Source organism: Bos indicus, chromosome 13 (assembly GCF_029378745.1).
Source record: "Bos indicus isolate NIAB-ARS_2022 breed Sahiwal x Tharparkar chromosome 13, NIAB-ARS_B.indTharparkar_mat_pri_1.0, whole genome shotgun sequence".
Lineage (NCBI taxonomy): Eukaryota > Metazoa > Chordata > Mammalia > Artiodactyla > Bovidae > Bos > Bos indicus.
The window spans coordinates 38050304-38071997 of NC_091772.1; the positions used below are offsets into that span (position 1 = coordinate 38050304).

Below are 21694 nucleotides of genomic sequence, written 5' to 3' on the forward strand. Positions count from 1 at the left end.
CGCTTGGGACCAGAGTATTTTCAGAAAGTGCTCTTTAAACGCATGCACGTCTCACCAGCCAGAGAGAACAGCCCCTTGCCCCGCCCCCAGCCCCAACAAACCAGGCTGGGAGGACCCGCCCCGTGACTGCCCACCTTGCCCTGCAGCTGCTGCACCTCCTTCACGTGCTCCCGGTAGCTGGCCTGCATGCGCGCCTGCACGGCCGTGATCTCCTGCTCCCGGGCTACCAGCTGCTTCTTCACTTTGGCCTCCCCGGCGGCTGCCTTGGCCTTTTCTGCTGCCAGCTCCTGGAGAAAGGAGAGGGCAGGGAGGTAGGAGTTCATCAGGTGAAACCAAGGCCAGCACCACCCAGAGCATTTGATAAGCCCCCCACTCCGGCTGTCTGTCCATCCATCCCCCACAAAACACACCATCCCCCCTGGCTTGGAGCCAAGGCCCTAATTCAGGACAGAAACTCGGACTCCTTGTGAATGAAAGGATCCAGGGCTCAGGGCCCAGGGTGCCGTGAGGCCCCGGCCGCCTCCCTGCACCTGCTGCCCCGCAGAGAGGCTGGGCACGGAGAGGAGACGACAGCCACACACAGCACTTTGCTGGGAAAGCACGGCTGTCACAAGACAAGGGGTGTTGCCAGCCCCTCAGGGACCCGGGCTTCCTCCCCAGGAGAGACGAGGGCAAAAAAACCCCAGGTGAGCTGTGACAGGAGCAGCCATGTGCCAACTGCCCCTGAGCAAGACCCCTACCCCGTGTCGGGGTGGCCCAGACCCCCAAGACTGGAGCTCATGGGCACAGCCCAGGCTCTTGCCTGGGTCTTCACTGGCCCTAGACCCCGGCCCCACCTTGTTGAGCTCCCGCAGCTTGCTCTTGGCGACGGCTGCATCCTCCTGCTCTGTGGCCAGCAGCTTCTCCTTCTCTTCCAACTGGCGTTTCAGAATCACTACAGGGTCGCCCTTCTGAGTGGCCTGGAGAGGCCCACAGACCCACATTTAACAGGAGGCACGCAGATGCGGGGTTTGAGCCCCAGTCCAGCCCTCAAACCCTGACCCACGAGCAGAGCCCTGGCTGGATGGTGTAGGAGTGGTTCCTTGCCAACCACACACACACGCGGAGGGGAGGTCCCACCTCAGCTGCCCGGCCCGTCAGGCCTCGGGCCCGCGGGTGCAGGAGCTGCTTGAACCCAAAGCTCTGGACCCCGGGGGCAGTTGTGGGGAGCATGGCGTTTCCCTAACCCAGGTTGATGGTGGTCAGGGCCTCTCCCTGGCCTGCTGGAGGCTAGTGGCCATCGTTCCCGGCTCAGTGCCCAGCCCGGAGCGGCTGTGTGGGGCCAGCTGAAGTGTGGAGGCTGGGCTGGGGGTGGGGAGGGTGTATTCTGGGTGTACTGGCCTGAGGCCAGGCCTCTCTTGTGGAGGGGTGTGGTCAGCATGACATCCAGCCACTCAAGCCCAGGAGACGGACAGAAGCTCACTGAGCAAAGAGCTCCTGTGACCCCAAGGCCCGTCTCCCCTCAGCGGGGGCCAGGGCTGAAAGAACCCAGTGGCCTTGGGACAGGGACCACCAGGCTGGCTTTCAGAACACTCCCCAGACATCTCTCACCTCTGAGGCACCACAAAATCCTCTAGCAAAATTACCTATGATGCAGGCTCTGTGTAAGGAACAAACGTGCCCCACAGCACTTCCTGGGGGCAGCTCGTGGCCTCTGCACCAGAGAGGGAAAATCCAGACAGGCAAGCATCTTCCCTCCTGCCCCCAAGCCCTGGCCACAAACCAGTGGGCCAGCTCCTGCGCCCGCCTTGATGCCCCTCCTGTAGTGGCAGCTGGGCTGACTCACCCAGCCATCCCAGGAAGGGGCAGCGAGGAGGCAGGTGGAGGGGTTTCAAGGACCTTCTGTGCAGCTGGACAAGCCCCAGGGAGGCCGGGGCCCTGGGACCACGTTGGGTGTGGGGGTGGCCCCTGGCCAGCTGCCTGCAGCTGCAGTGGCACCAAATGTGGCAGGGGGGCCCACCTTGTGCCACGTGTCCTGCACGATGCCCGCCTTGTCGGCCAGAATCTCCATGAGCCGCTGGGCCTCTCCCTCGCTGAGCACCATGCTTCCAACAGCGGAGACCAGCGTCTTGTAGGGCAAGTGTAGAGTGCCATTGGCATCTGGGGGCCCTGTGGATGGAGGGGAGGGTGGGCATCACACACGGGCACAACAGCCAAGCCCAGCATACCCCGGAGCAGGAGCCAGTTGGGGTCCTGCCCAGACAGCACAGAGATGGTCCCCAGTAGAGAAACACTGAGCGTCCCTGGGCTGGAGGAAACAACCCCTGACCTTTTCATCATCAGGAGCAGACGTGGGCAAGGCACACTCTCCCCAGCCAACGGCCCGGTCCAGCTCGGGCTCTCACCACCCAGAGAGGCTCACAGCCCTGCCAAGACCGCCCACCCACTCCGTGGCTCTCGGGTCCAGACTGACCAGCGAGCCCATCAGCCCGACGGCTGCAGCCCCACACTGAGGAGGAAGCCACCTCCCACGTGTCCCGGTCCAGACCCTCTATTTGCAGCTCTCCCCGGATGAAGAGTAAGGCAGGTTCCAGGAGGGATGGCTGGGCCAGCCTCATCCAGGCCTGGCCACCTGCTGGGCTGGGAGCACCTGACCTGTTAGAGGACACAGTGCCAGGTGCCAACAGCCAGCTGTCACCCCTGGATACCCCCAACATCCCTACAAGAGCTCCGCTTTCTCACAGGCCCTCATGCAGCCCCAAAGGCAAGAGGGGGTGAACAGGGACGCCCCTGTTCTCATGCTGCGGCTCCAACCTGCCCTCGGCGGAAAACAGGGCCCCAAACGAGCCGAAACAAAGCAGAGTGGCTGCCCACAGCGGCACCTGCCGCCAAGCCCACCTTGCCGAGGATGAGCGAGGCGGAGGTTTCCATGGCAACACGAAATTCTCTGCCTGTCACAATATTTTCATCACACGTGAAAACACTTGGCAGAATGCCCTTGTAAAGGGGACGAGGGGGTGGGGGTGTGTGGTTGCTACAAGTACCTTCACTCAGAACTTCTTGACCCGCAAAGCTCGGGAATGAAAGATAACCAGACTAACATTCAGGCCTAGAGCTCAAGGTGTCATGGAAACTGGGGGTGGAGGGATAGCGCCCTTCAGTCTTCACAGTTGTCACTGAAATATGTATGTTAAATAATTTTAATGGAGAACTTCTGCACCCAAGGGGCTTCCGTTGCGGCTCAGCTGGTAAAAAATCTGCCTGCAGTGCAGAGACCTGGGTTTGATCCCTGCGTTGGGAAGATCTCCTGGAGAAAGGAAAGGCTACCCACCCCAGTATTCTGCCTGGAGAATCCCACGAACAGTATAGTCCATGGGGTAGCAAAGAGTCGGGCACGACTGAGCACCTTTCACTTACTCACTCTGCACCCAAGAGACAGCTCGAGGACAGCTAAGCCCAGAGAGAAGGAACGAGTCGGATGAAGACCCCACAGTCAGCGCCTTGGTCTCTGGGCTTCCTCTCCTCTGGTCAGCTGGAAGCCCGATGTTCCTGCCTGGGTTCTCCAGAAGAGGGCGCCCACTGGGTCAGACCTGCCAGGACAGCCTGGCTGAGGCCGGCCACTCAAACCTCCTTCCTGCTCTCTGGACTCAGAGAGGCAGGCCTGCCCCTGAACTGCCCACACGCAGCCACCAGCCTCGCGGGCACCTGCCAGGGGGCTGGTGGTGGGAACAGGAGTGGTTCCCGGAGGGGCACACACCAGATTCTGAAACCTGGTATGAAAAGAAAGAATGTCAAGGATCTGCAATAATTTTTCATACTGATTGCAAGCTGAAGTGATACAGCATTTGGGGTAAACTGGGTTACGTGAAATACATCATTAAAGCGAATTCCATTTGTCTTTCGTTCACCTTTCTTAATGTGGCTCACAGTGTATTTCCACCGGACAGACTGGCTACTCTGTTCCAGCCTTGGGGACCCCAAGCACTGCCTGCCCCAGACTGCCTGTCTTCCCAGGCCCAGGAGTGGTCTGGGGAAGGGGACTCAGCAGCTGGACGATGCAGCTATGTGTCCATAAGGAACACCTCTCCCTTCACAGTGTCACCCCAGGGGTCTCACACGTGCGTCTCTTCTGGAGGGCCTGCTGCACAGACTGGGAGAGTGTCATCCTAATACATGTCTGTTAAAACTGTCTCACGTAATTACACTAAATTGTATTAGACTTCCTAATCAAACAAAGTAATACAAAACTTGTAAAGCTATGCAATAGTGAAGTTTACTTCCCCTTGCTCACCCCAACAGAAAATTTCACGGCCTTCTCCACCCCCATATAAATACTTCAAAATTATTTTCAGAGACGTCACGTTATATTTCTCCATTAAGGCTAAGGACGGTACCATTTCTAGTCTCCCCAAATCAGGGGAAGTAAAACTGAAAGAAAAGAACCGAGAAGCAGGAACCTGAGCCCCACGTGAGTGGCATTTATTTCTGGGTTTCAAGGTCTTCTGGCCAAACCCCCAGCCCTAAGCTCAAGCCCACAGGGGCCGGGGACTGGGTATGGGGGGCGGGCGGTGGGCGGCACACTGACCCACACATGGGACTAACATTCCTCCAGCAAACGCTCCAAGGCTAGAAAGAATCCTTGGGGCTGGGAAATCTTAAGGCCCCGAGATAAATCTCTCGAAGACTCAACATCTGTTCTGTGAAGCCACGGGCCTCACCAAGACCATGTGGCCGTGAACTCCCTGAAGACAGGGGCAGCCAAGGCTTTGCGCACGATGGTGCATCTGAAATTCCAGGTGCGGACAGGCCGGAGGCCTAGGGGAGAAAGCCGGTGGCAGGAGGGCAAGGTCGCCAGGCAGGGCCAGTGTCTCATGGAGTCAGTTCAGGGCTGAACCTATCCACGGGCCGGTTTTAGTCTGCAGGTCTGCAGGCAGTGGGTACCCTGTCAGAACAAGGGCCCTGGAGCCCTGAGCTTGAATTCTGGCTCAACTCCTTGCCAGCTGGGCATCCTAGGGCAAGCGGCTTCACCTCTCTGCGCCGATTTCCTCATCCATGAGGAAGGGTGACAATCATTCCTCCCCCACACGACAGGTTAAATGGCAACGCGCTGGGCACAGGGAAAGCACCGCAGGGTCCATGAGCAGGGCCAGGCACACCCCAGACCCGGCCCCTCCCTGAGCAGACAGCACCCCAGGGGGGACTTGTTCCAAGGGGTCCCCTTCCTCTGCCCCCCGACGATCGCCACAGACAAGTCGTGCCAAGCCAGCGCCATGGCCTGTGCCCCTTTAGCCCCTGCCTTGCACACAAGGTCACGGGGGCAGCACATTTAGAAAAGCTAGGAGCCTGTGTCTCCTTGGGCCCTCAGCCCCGAAGCACACACCACTCGTATAACATGCACAAGCCTCAAATTCCAGAACTGCACTCCTGTCTGTGACCACGCTTGGAGGCTTAATCACCCAACATCACTCCAGTCCTGCAGAGGGCATGGAAGTCTCCCTCTCAGTGTCGACTGAGGGGTCCCTCGGGGAGAAGCCCGTGAATGGTCTCAGCCAATGGGCGCTCGGTGGGCTCCCCGCGCTGCTTCGGTCCCTGGAAGCCCTGCCCTGCTCATGCCCGGCTCAGCCCATGACAGGGTGACATCGGAGCTGCTCCAGGAACCGCACTTGCGACAGACAGCTGGGATCCAGCTGGGGTGGTCGCCAGGCCCCAGGATGGTCATCAGGATGTGCCAGCTCCATGCCGGCCGCTGCTGCAGGTTCCCTAAGCCCTGCCTAGGGGGTCTCCCAACACCAAGTATGCATCGACTATGTACCCTGCAGTCTGCAAAATGCAGGTGGGAGGGAAGGAGGCAGGAGAAGGAAGGAGACCCCAGGCACGGAATCAACAGAGCCCCAAGGACCCCTAGGGAGCGGCCATGGCAGCAACGCTGAGAGGGCTTTTATCGCAGGAGATGCTCATGCCAAATGCTCTGGGCAGAGAGCAGTGAGGGCTGGGGCTCCAGGAAGGGAGGGAGCAGCAAAGACAGGCACCAAAGGCGGCAGAGCAGAGGCAGGCAGGGCTACAGTGGGTCCCAGGCATCACGGGCCCTGGGGATCCAGGTGTCACCTCGTGGGCAAGGGAGCATCACTTGGGAGTGAGCCGGGTCTGCACCTGAGGATGCCGGGGGACCAGGCAGGTCAGGGACGAATCCAGGCCAGGGGCTGAGCGTGCTTAGGAAACTGGGCGGCGACAGAGACCCCGTGTTAAGCCTGGGGCTCTGAGGGCGGGACACACGGTGCAGTGTCAGGGCGGGGGGAGGACATCCAGACCAGTCCCCAATGCCTCTGCACAGCTGTCACCCCAACTGTGTGGGTGGGGGGCCGTGCATGGTCCCCTGGACAGGAAGCCAGAGTCCAGCCTCGGGAAGCCCTCCAGGACATCCCCAGTCACCTGAGCCATACCCAGGCCACAGGCCCAGGCCCCCAGGAAGGGCCCCCTGCCCTCCTAGAAGCCAGCACTTCTCGACCAATCATGAGACTCAGAGACAAGACAAGCTCCTGACTCCCGCTGACCCCAAGGGCAGAGGGCGGCCCCCATTCAGAGTGGCCGGCAGGCCACCCATCTCCAGAAACAGGAAACTGAGCCAGCACCATCACGGCCCCCACCCCCCAGGAGCACGGACAGTGGCCGTGAAGGATTCTCCTGAGCCTTCAGGAAAGGGGTCCCCCCCAGGCCCTCAATGGAAGAGCCCCCAGATGCGGCAGAGGCGCAGCTGTGGCTCCGGCCGGGCTGAGACTATGGCAGTGGACGGGCCCTGGCAGCACAAAGATGGTCGACTGCAAGCCCGTCTCAGGCCAGAGCCCAGCACCACCCGGGCCGTCTGCCCTGACAGGGTGAGGGCCCTGCACGGTGGTGCACTGGCCCCGGGCACCTCGCATCTCGAGGGCACTGGAGCAAAGCACAAGTAATGTCGAGAGCAACCGTACCGGGGCCTCTGAGTCAGGCCTTCTCATCTGGTTAGAGACAAAAGTCACCTGCTGATAGACTGGGAGCTTGTCCATATAATGATGCCTCATGGAATTTTTTTTTTTAATTCTACAAATTGAATGACTTTATTTTTCTCTTTATATACTTTTTGTTACCCCCACACCAATTTTAATAAAATCCATTTTAGATCTGAAAAAAAAAAAAAAGAACACATCACAGTATTTCTTTAAGAAATACAACCCTGGAGGACCTGTGGGCGAGATCCTTCCTCGGGCCTCAGACAGCCATGAGGTCTGACCTACGGCCGGCAGAAAGGACGGGGGACGGACAGCCTTGGGCCCCTGTCCCGGCAACGATGGGAGACCTGGTGCTGCCATGTGTGAGAGGGCTGACCAGGAATGACCGGAAAGCTCTGGAAGAACGTCTTCCAGCAGCTTCTCTAGGGCGTGACAGTGCCGCACTGACACGAGACTCGCCTCCCCAGGGGATGTTTTGTTCTTTTGAAAAAGAAGAAAAGGAAAAGTTGGGTTTGAAGAACTTACACAGAAAGTGAATTAAATAAAGGCTCATGAGCCGGTAGTTTTCTTCAGAGCTTCCGACCCTGAGAAACCGAGTTTAGTTTGAAAGAGAGGATCAAGCATGGTCTCACCAGCCCCCATATCCTGGGGAGAGGGGCGGGCGCAGATGGAGACCCAGGCCCAGGGTGCCTCACCCCCCCACCCCTTCTGGGAAATCTCAAAACAGACTTGAACTCTAGTTACTGCCGTCAGAGAACAGGCAGAGATACAAGCCCACCTTATAGAACGCTGGGGGATAAACGCATAGAAGGACCCCTGCCCTCACCCCAGGCTGGGGTGCAGCAGGACCCCGGGGTGCAGTTCCTGTCCAGTCATACAGCCTGAGATGGGGCCCTGCAGACTACACACACCTGGAGTGATGTTCTCCTGGCCACTTTGGGTCACAGAACACGGCTCCAGTCCTGCGTTTCCCGGGGTCTGGCAGCAGCAGGAGGCCTCTCACAACACGGAGTTGATGGCCCCAGGATGCAAAAACCTCCTTTCTCTCTCATCCGACCTTAGTGCCCACCGTCAGCTGGGTGCCCAGGGGTGGGGACACACTGAGAAGGACTGGCCGCTTCCTTCCTCACCCGGGGCCCCCAGAGAAGCAGGAGGCCCTCTCGCTGCTCAGAGGCCACTTGGGGTCCTGCGGTCAGGGCTGGGCTGCCTCTTGACACCCAAAGGGGTGCAAGCTCCACCATGGTCCAATGAGGGCCTGTTTCCTCAACTCATAGACCAATGTGGAATTTTTCTCTCCCACTAACAAGAATACATGTTATAGAAAAACTAGAAAGTGTAGATGGGTGAAGGGAAGAAAATAAGTCACTCACAGACCTCCCCTCAAAGACGGCCTTTCTCCCACGTAGACCTGTGAGCATATGACTCGTGGGGCCTAAGGGCATCTCCACCTCCCAGAGGCTGGCGGGGTCCAGCTGGTGTGGTCTCTGGCCCAGGGTTTAGGCCCAAGTCTGCAGGATGGATGGCATTTGGCATAAAGCCAGGGCACAGAGTCTAAGAGGAGGGTTCCCCAGGCGCCCTCCTGCCCCCCTCCCCGCCTCAGTGACACCCACAAACCAAGCCCCCTGGCAGCATAAGGGCTCAGGCCCAACTCAGAAGGTGCCTCCTGTCCAGCCCAAGCCCGTGTGTCCGGTTCAGGGGGCCTGGTCTGCGCCACGTTCACGTGGACGCAAGTCCAGGAGCTGGAGAGACAGTCCTGTCAAGAGGGTCCCAAAGCACAGCCACAGCCACACACTTCCTGGGCAAGAAGCTGCTTTCCTGACCAACGCAGACGCTAGCTGCGGTGACTCTCAAGACAGCAAACCAGGGGAGGCCTGGACGGTGCCACCAACGCTCGGGAGCTTCAATTCCAGAAATTTCTACTTCACAAGGATTCCATGAATTCCCTCTTCTCCAGACAGTGGCAAGAGAACCCAACTTTCTGTTTCATAACCAAGTGCTTTCCTCTAGTCCACACCTGGGTTCCTAATGGCCTCCAACGTTACCTGCATCTCCACACAGCCACGTGAGATGCTCACGTGGGCTCATCACTGAGGGGACCGTCCGCCGTGCCAGGCCTTTGGTGGGCAAGGTGGATGGGGCTGTCTCCCTAAGTTAAAAACGCACCTGCCTTCTGATGAAGCAGCAACACATCTAGGACCTGATGCTATGGAGACCCTCACCTGGTGGGACACGGACGTCACTGAGGCAGTTAATTTTAGCAGCAACAGAAGGGCTCACTGCTTCAGAGCATTTAAATACATTACATTATGCTCAGGCCATGGATGACAACACAGTCTATTCAGGACCATCCTTCTTCCTGACCTGCTGGCCTCGGGCCAGCACCCTATTGTCATTCCAACAGTTTGAGAAAGTGTTCACATATCAGTCAGAACCAGCCTTCCAACAGTCACTTAAAAATCTATTCAGTATTCTTACTTATTTTTCCCTCAAGAGGCGACTTTCAAGCCCATTGAAATTTTGGCAGGAAGAATAATAAACTACTAAGTAACCAGGGAGTGATAATCATTCTATCATGTATAATCTTTCTTGTCCTGAACCGCAGTATTTTTTCCTGTTCAAACTTCCTCTTATCCTACACCTCATGTGAGCGGCTTTGTGGGTTCACACAGGTCAAAAGTTAGGTCTTCCTCCCAACAACGCTTTTTGTTACCTGCCAATTCTGCCTTCCTTTCTAATGTGAAGTTTCTGTTTCATACCTTATTTCAAATGTCCACGGCCTTACAGGGTCATGATGATCCCAGGAAGCTCTGATACAGGAGAAGCCAGAGAACAGACCAGCTCTCACCTACATCTCTGCCGTCTGCCTCCAGGACCCTTGGCCCCGGGTCAGGTACAGCATTGCCTTGAAGACAGGGAAGTGTGCTCCCTCCACCCGTGGGGCCAGGGCCAAGGCTGAGTGGGTTTTTAAAGGGCCTGAGAGGTTGTCATGACCTGTGGGGCAAACGTAGGCTGGTCCCTGAACCTCACACAGAGCACAGTGTGGTCTGAGAGAATGTTCCCCCAGCAGAAAAGCGGATACAGCTTCAGAAAAAGACAAGAGAGGGGAGACAGCTACAAACAGAGGGCTTGCCTAACTTGGCAGAGACCCCAACATTTCAGGCCCCTAAGATGCCTCACCAAGACAAATGCAATTAATCTTCCGAGTTGACTAATGGCTAATCTAAGAAAGAAAGAAATCTAGCAAGAGAAAAAGAGAGAAAGGGGACGGAGGGAGCAAGGAAACACTGGACTACTCTATCAAGTGAGGGGTGGACATGAAACAGGAACTCACAGGTCGAGTTTCTACAGTGATCTGCTCTGAAAAGGTAATGGGAAATCCATGTTCTATGCATTATCTAACAACATGTGTATCTGATACATAATATCTATTTTAATGTTCTATAATGCTCCCTCCCACAACTGGGATGGGAGGTAGCAAAGAGGGAAACCTGGAAGGCAGGGGGTGTGGACACCACTGCTTCTTAGGAATAGCATCCTGCTGTCATTCACTCAATAAACATGGAGAAAAGAACAAAGCTATGCTAAAGCACCGCGGGAGGCAAGAATGCAGAACAGGCTGACAGAACGCTGCCAGACTTTCAAGAGAGACTGCAAGACACAGAACTGTTCTCGTTCTTGACAGTGTGGTAGAGGGAATCGTCACCTCTTCCGAACTCACACCTTTCCCCACTGGACTTCCTCTTGTTGACTCAGCCTCAGTCTCACAACTTGCTCTAGGCAACAGGACCCTGGTTTGAGAAGTGCCTTTTTACAGCTCTGCCACAACCATGAGAAGGTCCTCTGCCCTCGAGAGTCACTGATGCCTTGGCCTGGGCCCCAGAATGAACACGTGGAAGTTGACCCACAAGTCAACCTGTGGCAGGAGCCAAACTAGTTAGAGGTAACACAGACCAGTCAACTTCCACCCAAATCAACAGAAACATGAGCAAGAATGAATGACTGATGCTGCAGGGCCCTCAGTTCGGGGATGTTTGTTATGCAGCCTTGTTGTGGCAATAGCTGACTGATACAGATGGCTTCCCCACAGGGAATCTACAAGCCACTTAGAGACAGCTCGTCTCTCCACATTAATAAAGAAACCAAAGCTACTTACCAGGCTCACCCTTCTTCTTTGACCCAGACTTCTTCTTTGCAGGAGCCTCTTGCTTTGGTGCTTCCTGGCTCTGGACCATGTCTGCATTTTTGCCCTGGGTAGGAGCTGACTCTGCCTTTTTACCCTGATTGGCAGATGCATCCACCTTCTTGCCCTGGTTGGGGGACCCTTCTGACTTTTTGCCTTGGTTTGAAGTTCCCTCTGCCTTTTTCCCTTGATTTGGGGTCCCATCTGCTTTTTTCCCCTGGTTCGCAATACCCTCCACCTTTGTGCCCTGATTAGCAACTGAATCTGCCTTTTTGCCCTGATTCTGGCCTGCCTCCACTTTTCTGCCCTGGTTCTGGGCCCCCTCTGCCTTCTTGCCCTGGTTCTGGGCTCCCTCTGCCTTCTTGCCCTGGTTCTGGGCCCCCTCTGCCTTCTTGCCCTGATTGGGGGTCCCTTCTGCCTTCCTACCCTGGTTCTGGGCCCCCTCTGCCTTCTTGCCCTGGTTGGGGGTCCCGTCTGCTTTTTTACTCTGGTTTTGAACCACTTCTACCATTTTGCCCTGGTCCAGGGTACTCTGCTCTTTTCTGCCCTGATTCTGGTTCCCCTCTGCCTTTTTCCCCTGATTCTGGTTCCCCTCTGCTTTTTTGCCCTGGTTCTGGGCCCCCTCTGCTTTCTTGCCTTGGTTCTGGGCCCCCTCTGCCTTTCTGCCCTGGTTCTGGGCCCCCTCTGATTTCTTCCCTTGGTTCTGGCCCCCCTCTGCCTTTTTGCCCTGGTTGGGGGTTCCCTCTGATTTCTTTCCCTGGTTCTGGTTCCCCTCTGCCTTCTTGCCCTGGTTCTGGGCCCCCTCTACCTTCTTGCCCTGGTTCTGGGCCCCCTCTGCCTTCTTGCCCTGGTTGGGGGTTCCTTCTGCCTTCTTGCCTTGGTTCTGGGCCCCCTCTGATTTCTTGCCTTGGTTCTGGGCCCCTTCTGCCTTCTTGCCCTGATTTTGGGCCCCCTCTGCCTTCTTGCCTTGGTTCTGGGCCCCCTCTGCCTTCTTGCCTTGGTTCTGGGCCCCCTCTGCCTTCTTGCCTTGATTCTGGGCCCCCTCTGTCTTCTTGCCTTGGTTCTGGGCCCCCTCTACCTTCTTGCTCTGGTTGGGGGTCCCCTCTGATTTCTTGCCTTGGTTCTGGGCCCCCTCTGATTTCTTACCTTGGTTCTGGGCCCCCTCTGCCTTCTTGCCTTGGTTCTGGGCCCCCTCTCCCTTCTTGCCTTGGTTCTGGGCCCCCTCTGATTTCTTGCCCTGGTTCTGGGCCCCTTCTGCCTTCTTGCCCTGGTTCTGGGCACCCTCTACCTTCTTGCCCTGGTTCTGGGCCCCCTCTGCCTTCTTGCCCTGGTTCTGGGCCCCCTCTGACTTCTTGCCTGGTTCTGGGCCCCCTCTGCCTTCTTGCCTTGGTTCTGGGCCCCCTCTGATTTCTTGCCTTGGTTCTGGGCCCCCTCTGATTTCTTGCCTTGGTTCTGGGCGCCCTCTGCTTTCTTGCCTTGGTTCTGGGCCCCCTCTGCCTTCTTGCCTTGGTTCTGGGCCCCCTCTGCCTTCTTGCCTTGGTTCTGGGCGCCCTCTGCTTTTTTGCCTTGGTTCTGGGCGCCCTCTGCTTTCTTGCCTTGGTTCTGGGCGCCCTCTCCCTTCTTGCCTTGGTTCTGGGCCCCCTCTCCCTTCTTGCCTTGGTTCTGGGCACCCTCTCCCTTCTTGCCTTGGTTCTGGGCCCCCTCTCCCTTCTTGCCTTGGTTCTGGGCCCCCTCTCCCTTCTTGCCTTGGTTCTGGGCGCCCTCTCCCTTCTTGCCTTGGTTCTGGGCGCCCTCTCCCTTCTTGCCTTGGTTCTGGGCCCCCTCTCCCTTCTTGCCCTGTGTAGAACTAGTAGCAGGGGCACTACCTTTGGCGCCCACTGGGGACACCACCACCATAGGCACCTCCTTGGGAGCAGCTTCCAAGATGGCAGCCTTTGAGGCAAGAACCTGGATGGAATTCACTACAGAGCTGACTGCTGGTTCCACCTTTGCCACTTTTTTCTCCTTCTTCTTTTTGTCCTTTGGGGAAGAAGCCAGCTTCTCTTGAGGCATGGCTGATACTGTGGCTACAGGGGCAGTGACCACAGGGGACTGGACTGAGGTTGGAGCCACCGCCACTGCAGGTGCCCACACTGGGTCCTTGGGGAGGATGGTCACTCCAGGGGTGGGCTCATGGTCAGGTATCTTCCCGTTGGGCTTCTCCTCCTTTTTCTTGGTCTTTCCTTTCTTCTCCACTGTCTTCTCCTTCTTCTTCTTCTCCACTTTCTGGTGGTTGGTCTTCGCCATTTCCTTGCGCTGGTTGGCCAGAGCTTCTTCATACGACGTCTCCTTCATGGAGAAGGTTGACACGAGGAAGATGCCGATGGCAGAAACAACCATGAATCCACCAAAGACCACAACCCCCAAGGTCTGAGTGTCGTAAATATCCATCCTGGCTGGTTTTCCTTTCACCTGCCAAATACATACACGGCAGTTACTTTCTGTAGAAACCGAGGCATTTGACAGTCACCGTCCCCACTCGCAGCACCTAACATATGGTTCCACTAATCCTTCAGACTGATAAAATCAAAGAAGAAACAAACCAGGCAATCTCTGCTGTCACCTGTTCTCCCTGCCCCCTCAGAAGTGAGCAACTTTTACACAAGCTGGGACACATGAAGCCATGGAGAGATGGCAGCAGGCAGCTCCATGACCAGGGCATGTGGCGCCCATGCAACTCAGGAGCCGTGACCCCAGGTCAAGATGTTCTCCACCACAGGGTCAAAGATGCACATGAACACAAGCACGGCCAGTGTTAGGTAACTGGAAGTGGTAAGGACTGTGTCAGAGTGCCAACTACATCAGGAGCAGGAGTCACCCGGTCACAGGTGATGACTGTAGAAACGTGAGCACTAGGTTGATGTATCTTTTGCCTTCTCATATCAGGACAGATTTTTCCCCTCCTCAACTCAAGTTGACTGATATTAAGAATACCATGTGAGTCAAATCAAACACAGCTGCTGGCTCTCGCTCACAGCATCCAGGCCAGCGGGTCTCATGAGCGCTCTTTCTCTGCTGCCCCCTTTTCCCCAGGCCTGATAAACACAAGTACCCACCCAGGGGCAGAGATGAGAACCTGCACATTACAATCCCAAAGGTGATCAACATGTGGTGAGGAAAATCGGAGCCTGTGAATCCGCACATTAGGAAACAGGAAATATCAGACCTCAGGTCTGAATTCCACATCCAGAGGCTGCAAAGAGGGAGGGGGACAGCGTCACCAGGTCCACTCCTCACCTTGGGGAGAGGACCCTTTGTCTGATGACACACTCCCAACCACGAGTATGAACTACCCTTCTCGCTGGCTGGGGACCAAAGTCCACAAGGTTGGAGGTGGCCAGGTCCACACCCAACAGCTGTCAGCCGGGCTATACCTGACTTCAGCGAGGAACTCCAAGGGGTCCGTTTCTTGGATACACTCAATGTTTACCAACTAATTTTGCTGCTGGTATCATAGTTCCAGTGCCCTGACCTGGGGTCAGACCTGACCTGCTGACCCAGGAGGACCAGCAGTGCAGTAGCTATGGGAACGCGTGTGTGAGAGGCTGGGGGAGGGCAGGGGCAAAGGAGGAGAGCTAAGCGGTTCCCCAAATCTCTGGAGCTGGGATAGGCCAGGCCCAGGCTTCTCAGTGGCTTAAAATGAGATTTCTCTTCCTGTGCGAGTGGGGGCTTCTAAACAGCCATGGAATCCAAATTTTGACATTAGCGGGTTTGAGAGGAGGGACTGAGCTCAGCATCCTATTCTAAGGAAAATCACTCTCATTGTAGGAAAAACGTATGACTTTGCTGTCTTTCTACGAAACCCCTGCAGGAGGAGGGTGGACTATGTATGCCCTGCTCTCCAGGGCAGCACCTTCCTCAGGGGCAGCTGGACACTTACCTCTCCCAGATTGTTGCCGGGGGCTGCAGCTCTGGGTCAAACTCCACATCCTCGTCCACAAGCCCGAGGGGGCTCATGGAGCCTCCAGGTCTTGGGGCAGCGAGTTCTGACCTCTGGCCGTGGGTGCCACACACACAGAGGTCAGGAGCCTCCGGGACCACACTCACAGCTGAGTGCAAAAAGCCTGGAGGGAGGGGCCCAGGAGGTGGGAGGGTGGGGACAAGAAGCTGGAAGGTTCCACCATCCCCTTCTAATCCCTGCTGTTCGGTGGGCGTCCACAACTGAAATGCTGGGTCCTCACAAGGACCCCTCAGAACTCTGCCAACATGGACATGCTTCAGGTATGAAGCAATAGCATAATCATGACATCCATCCTATTCAGGTGACAAAAATCCTCCGACCTACTGTGCAGCACAGGAAACTCTACCCAATATCCAGGAAAAGAACCCGAGAAAGAGTGGATACAAAACCCCTCTGCAACACTCTTCTCCAGAGGCAGCACCTGGCCAGGGGCCCGGGTCATGCGGCTGCGGGTCTGCAAGCCCTGGGTCCCCAACGTGCCCTGGCGGGCAGGTCCCATGGAGGCCCTGGGCCCCCAGCCCCCAGGACAGGCATTGCCCTGCCCCATCTCAGCTCCCCCACCACTGCCACCCCCGATTTCATCCCCTTTCTAGCACCATGGATTCTGCAGCCGAGTGGTTTGGGCAGAAAAGCCATGGATGAAAAGCTGGCTTTGGCTCTCAAGTTAGGCAAACACAGGATACAAGATATTCTCTGTCGGGGGCAGAGTGGAGAGAAGCCAGCTGCGAGAGTATTTCCCTCTGCATGGGCAGACGGACATCTGAGGCCATCACTTCCTACGCTTCCAAATACACTCAAGGTCAGTCTTCGAGGTTAGCCTGCCAGGTGCTCCACACACAGTCAAAGGACCCTGGCAGAAACCTCCCACAAGGTTTTCCACTAGACTGTGCTGTGTGCCGTTGCATCCCGAGTGGGCTGACCACAGAGAATCTGTGCTGTCGATCCCAGAAACTTCTACGAAATGTACACGTTTATTTACAACGGCCGATCTGCTTAGTGTGTGAAGCAGAGGGCCAGCCAGCACAGGGAGCAGACGGCCGGCCCGAGGCTCAGGAACCACTCCCAGGCTCCATGGCTGAAACCCTGGGCCCACCTTGGAGGTGCTGAGGGCATGGCTTTCTTCCGCTCCTGGGAGTAAGGACTGGGGAACAGAGGTTGTGTGGACACCCCAAGCATGGACTACTGTTGCTGATTCACTCAGTCTGACCAGGCTAGTGCAGTTTAGCGAGGTCAGTCCAATCTGGCAACAGGGATTTGGGGTGGTTTTGCAAAAGGACTCTCAACAGCACTCCTGGGGCTGGGTCGTGTCACCACCCAGCTGTGCCATGGGGGGCCATGTGTGGGCACTCCGAGAAACTATAGCAGGGGGTGGGGAGGGGAGTGTCAAAGAGACCCAGCCCCATTTCCTGGGTGTAAGGTGACTTACCAGGAAGGCACAAAACTAAAACAGAATGACAACAGAATAGGGACGTTAGCAGATATGACTGCATCATCAAGTATCTCAAATATACAGAAGATTAAGAAAAATACTCTGAACGTCCATTTATCCACCACCCAGGTTTAGCAAATCCAAACGTTTCCCCCATTTACTTTAGATAAACATTCAGTGTCTCATCTTTCCTTCCACAGAGGACCAACACCCAACGTACTCCCAAGCTCACCCATGGGTGCCCACCGGTCAAGCCCAGGACCACCCTGGCAAGGGCTGCATGGGACCAGCCCTGCGAGTGTCACTGGGCAACATTTTATCCTCCAGAACACACCATTGGCCCAGGGTGGGCACTGTGCCACCAGATGCTGCCAACTGCTCCCTGGGGCAACACGAGGCCCCATCCTCCCCTCACCCTCTAGACATGTCCCCGCCAGATGCCAGTGATGCTGGGCCTCCCACGGAGATGAGCATTTCACACTTCTCCTGTGATGTAGCCTGCTCACATGCTTGGCCTGTCTTCTGAAGGGCTGCCTTTTTCTTTGATTTATAGGTGTCCTTTACATAGCTTGGATATGAACCATTTGTTGTTTTCAATGTATCCAAGTCTGTGGAACTGACTCCTTGGGAAACACCCTGATGCTAGGAAAGACTGAGGGCAAGAAGAGACAGCGGTGGTAACAGAGGATGAGATGGTTGGACGGCATAACTGACTCAACAGACATGAGTTTGAGCAAACTCCAGGAGATGGTGAAGGACAGGGAAGCCTGGTGTGCTGCCGTCCATGGCGTTGTGCAAAGAGCTGACGTAACTTAGCAACTGAATAACAAGTCTTTGGTTTCATTTTCAACCATCTTGTTTTCACAGTGTTTTCTTGTATCACAGCTATTGCCTCAGAGTCTGGGGCTGCCCAGGTGGCACTAGTGGTAAAGAACCCACCTGCCAATGCAGGAGATGTAAGAGACGCAGGTTCAATTCCTGGGTCGGGAAGATCCCCTGGAGGAGGGCATGGCAACCCACTCCAGTATTCTTGCCTGGAGAATCCCATGGACAGGGGAGCCTGGTAGGCTACAGTCCATGGGGTTGCAAAGAGTTGGACACAACTGAGCGACTTAGCACACCAGCCACAGAGTCAAAGATAATCTGTTTCCTTTTTCTTTTAAGGAAAAAACTTTTGCTCTCCTTTCAATCTAAATAATCACTCAGTCGTGTAAAGAGGCAATGCACTCCCAGGGGCCAAAACTTGAAAGGCACAAAACAGCTGATACAGAGTGAAAACCTCCCTACACCCCTGCCTCAGCCACCCAGGTCCCAGCCACTGGGAGAGAAGCCCTTTACTGTTTTATTTTCTGCCACACACTTCAGAAAGCTTTTCGTAGTTTGGTTTAATCACCTGGGATTTACTCTGGCATATGACAGGAAACAGTGTCAGCTTCTCTCATGGCTTAAATTACCTGGCACCCCTTCTGAACTGGTCCACTCTCCTCCCTTCTCCTCCTTGCACAGTTGCCTCTGTGCCACCAGGTCTGATGGACTTACACTCTGTCCCACCTGCATACTTATCTGTGCCCAGCATCAATACCACATTTTGGCCCACACATCCCCTCCAAATCCCAATTCCATCGGGATTTTTGAAACAGACTGAATTTACAGATGAAGGTGGGGACAGCTGACTGTACACCATGGGAACTGTCACTGAACAGAGCGTGTAGCACTCCACTTATTTAAATATCCTTTTATATTATACTTGCAAAGAGCTTTAATGATCTCTATAGAAAGTCTTACCCGTCTTTTTTGTTTTTAAGGTTATTGCTATTTTTAAGTGTACAAGAAAAAGATACCTTTTTCTATTTCTAGCTACAGGCATCCAGCAAAGTTATTCATATTTGCATGTGTGTTGTTTACCCAGATATTACGCTAAACTTTCCTCAAATACAGGAGTTTATGGATTCTCTTCAAGAAAAAAAAAAATCACCTATGAAAAAAGACAGCCGTTTCTTGCTTTCTAAGCCATATCATCGCATCTCTTTTTCTCATGTCCCTGAGCCCGGCAAGAACTCTGAGCAGGCTTGCTGGTCTTGTCGCTGAGTCTCCATTTCTGATGTGTCACTATTCGATGCTGTGTTGGTAGAAAACTTTTTATGAGTATCAGGTTAAGCTGTCTTATATTCCTAGTTACCTTTCCTTTTTAATAACTGGGCATTAAGTTTGAACAAGTGCTTTTTCTTTATCACTCGACATTTTCTCTAATCTGAAATGGGTTGAACTAAAATAACATACATTCTAGTGTTAACTCACAGATGGTTCTGAGTGTGTAGACACTTCTCGATGGTGAGTCTTTTCCTTCATAATCCCTCACTAGATTTGGTCTGTTGACATTTTTCTGGGGGATTCGGGGGGGTGAGCTCTCATGTGAGGGGAGGCAGAATCGTCCTCAGACTGTGCTTCCACAGTCTTGGCAGCAAGGTCGCCTCAGTCTCATAAGCTGAGGATCACCCCTTTCCCTCTGTTCTTTGCAGATTCAGAAGAAATGGCCTGTAAAACCGTCAGAGTCTGGTTTTTCGCGATCTGTTCCTGGAGGGGGAGGAGTGGGTATAGAGCTGCTTTTTTAAAAAATTGAAATATAGGTGCTGTATAAGATTATATAAGTTACAGATGTACATCATAGTGATTCACAATTTTTAAAGGTTTTTTAAGTATAAAGCTGCTCCATCCATAGTTATTATAAAAGATTGGTTATGCTCCCCATGTTGTACAATATACTTTTAGGGCTTGTTTTATTTCATTTTATTTTTGTAGCTTATTTTATACCTCTTAATCCCTTTTCCCTGTCCAGCCCCTCCCCCTTCCCATCCCCCCACTGGTAAACACTAATTTATTTCCTATTATCTGTGAATCTGCTTCTTTTTTGTTATATTCACTAGATCATTGTATTTTTTAGATTCCACATATAAGTGATAGCACGTGGTATTTTTCTTTCTGTCTGACTCATCTCACTTCACACAATACCCTCTAGGTCCAGCACCCTCTAGGTCCACCCATGTTGTGGCAAATGGCAAAATTTCATTCTTTTTCTAATGGCTGAGTAGTATTCCATCAGTATTTCACTATATATAATATACGCATCTGACATCTTCTTTATCCATCTGTCTGTGGACATGCATGTTGTTTCCCCTCTAGACTATTGTAAATACTGTTGCTAGAACACTGGGGTGCATGTGTCTTTTTGAACTAGTGCTTTTGTTTTCCTTCTGATACATACCCAGGAGCAGAACTTCTGGGTCATATGGTTGTTCTATTTTTAGTTTTTTGAGGAACCTCTATACTCTTCTTTTCCACAGTGGCTGCACCAATTGACATCCCCACCAACTGTGTATGAAGGTTCCCTTTGGTAGAGAGCTGACTTTAACTGCTATTTCAATTTCAGTGATGATTCCAGGACCCGTTTATGGGTTTGTGATTCAGTCTACATAATTAATTTTCATCACTCCTTCTTCTAACTTTCATTGGTTCCTTCTGTTCTTTCTAACTGCTTGACATGAACATTTATAAACTTTCAGGCCTTTTTTTCTTTTTTCTTGTAGGAAACATTTAAGGTAATAAGTTTTCCTGTAAAGTACTACTGTAGCTTCATCCTCCAAGCTACAATGCACTATTTTCATCGGTGCTCAGTTTGAAGTATCCTCCAGTTCCCAAAAGACCTCTGACTCACAAAGTGGCAGCGTTAACTTAACATTCCTAACATTCTTAACATTTCTAACATGTGAGGGCTTTGAATTACCATCAACAATCCTAATTCAACTGCACTGTCCATCAGAGGATCCATTCTGTGTGATACAGGTCGAAGCTTTTACACTTGTAACCATGATCCAGGAAGATAACTTGACCCAGGACACATACATGCACCCTCTTATATGCACAATATGTATGAAAGTGAAAGTGAAGTTGCTCAGTCGTGTTCGACTCTTTGTGACCCCATGGACTGTAGCCTGCTAGGTTCCTCTGTCTATGAGATTCTCCAGGCAAAAATACTGGAGTGCGTTGCCACTTCCTTCTCCAACAGTACGTATGTTGCTGCTGCTGCTGCTGCTAAGTCGCTTCAGTCGTGTCTGACTCTGTGCGACCCCAGAGACGGCAGCCCACCAGGCTCCCCGTCCCTGGGATTCTCCAGGCAAGAACACTGGAGTGGGTTGCCCTTGCCTTCTCCAATGCATGAAAGTGAAAAGTGAAGTCGCTCAGTCGTGTCCGACTCTTAGCGACCCCATGGACTGCAGCCCACCAGGCTCCTCCGCCCATGGGATTTTCCAGGTGAGAGTACTGGAGTGGGGTGCCATTGCCTTCTCCAACAGTATGTATATGAACATATAAATAATAAGACTTTCATGAAACAGTAACTCAATATTTGCATGTGTCATGCACTGGTATCTACTAAGCCATCAACATTTTTTTAAAGTTTTTCACAACAAATTAAATTGACTTTGAGGGTCATAACACGCTGGGCCTGCAGTCTGATAAAGCACTGGCTTGGATTATGGTGTTGGGGTGTTTTGCTAGATTGTGGTCAGCTTTTACGAACATGTCCTATGGCAAAGACTGCAGGCAGAAGGAGAAGGTGGTGGCAGAGGATGAGATGGCTGGATGGCATCACCGATTCAATGGATGTGAACTTGGGCAAACTCCAGGAGATGGTGAGGGACAGGGAGGTCTGGCGTGCTGCAGTCCATGAGGCTGCAAAGAGTCGGACTGAGAGTGACTGAACAACCACAACGTACCCTGTGGACTGAAGGCCACATGTTCCAGTGTATAACCTTCTGTAGAACCCCATTCATTTTCTGTCAATTTAATCTAACAGCTATTGAGAGCTTTAAGAATCTCCCTCCATGAGCATGGATTTGTCAGTTTCTCCTGGGAATCTGTCAATCTGTGCTTTATTGGGAGGGCATCTTATTAGAATATAAAATCACCCTGCACACGTGAGGGGCTGCAGTCAGCGTCTCCTCCAGAACCGGGCGCCCTGCTGCCCACCCGCACCACTTCTCTGGCCTCTCCGGCGTCCTGCCTGGTGGCTCGGGGTGTCTGCCCTGGTGGTGTCTGTGTCAGCAGGCACGGGAGCCACCGGTGAC

At 53.8% G+C, this 21694-nt stretch overlaps 1 protein-coding gene across 1 annotated transcript in view; it reads right to left on the minus strand.

Moving 5' to 3' along the window:
* RRBP1 (ribosome binding protein 1) overlaps positions 1-21694 on the minus strand; it is a 48225-nt gene that overhangs the window by 13615 nt on the left and 12916 nt on the right. Inside the window, 5 exon segments of the mRNA XM_070801024.1 lie at positions 135-287; positions 837-959; positions 2000-2148; positions 11116-12498; positions 12501-13593. Coding sequence (XP_070657125.1) covers positions 135-287; positions 837-959; positions 2000-2148; positions 11116-12498; positions 12501-13572 — 2880 coding nt within the window. The 5' untranslated portion in view covers positions 13573-13593.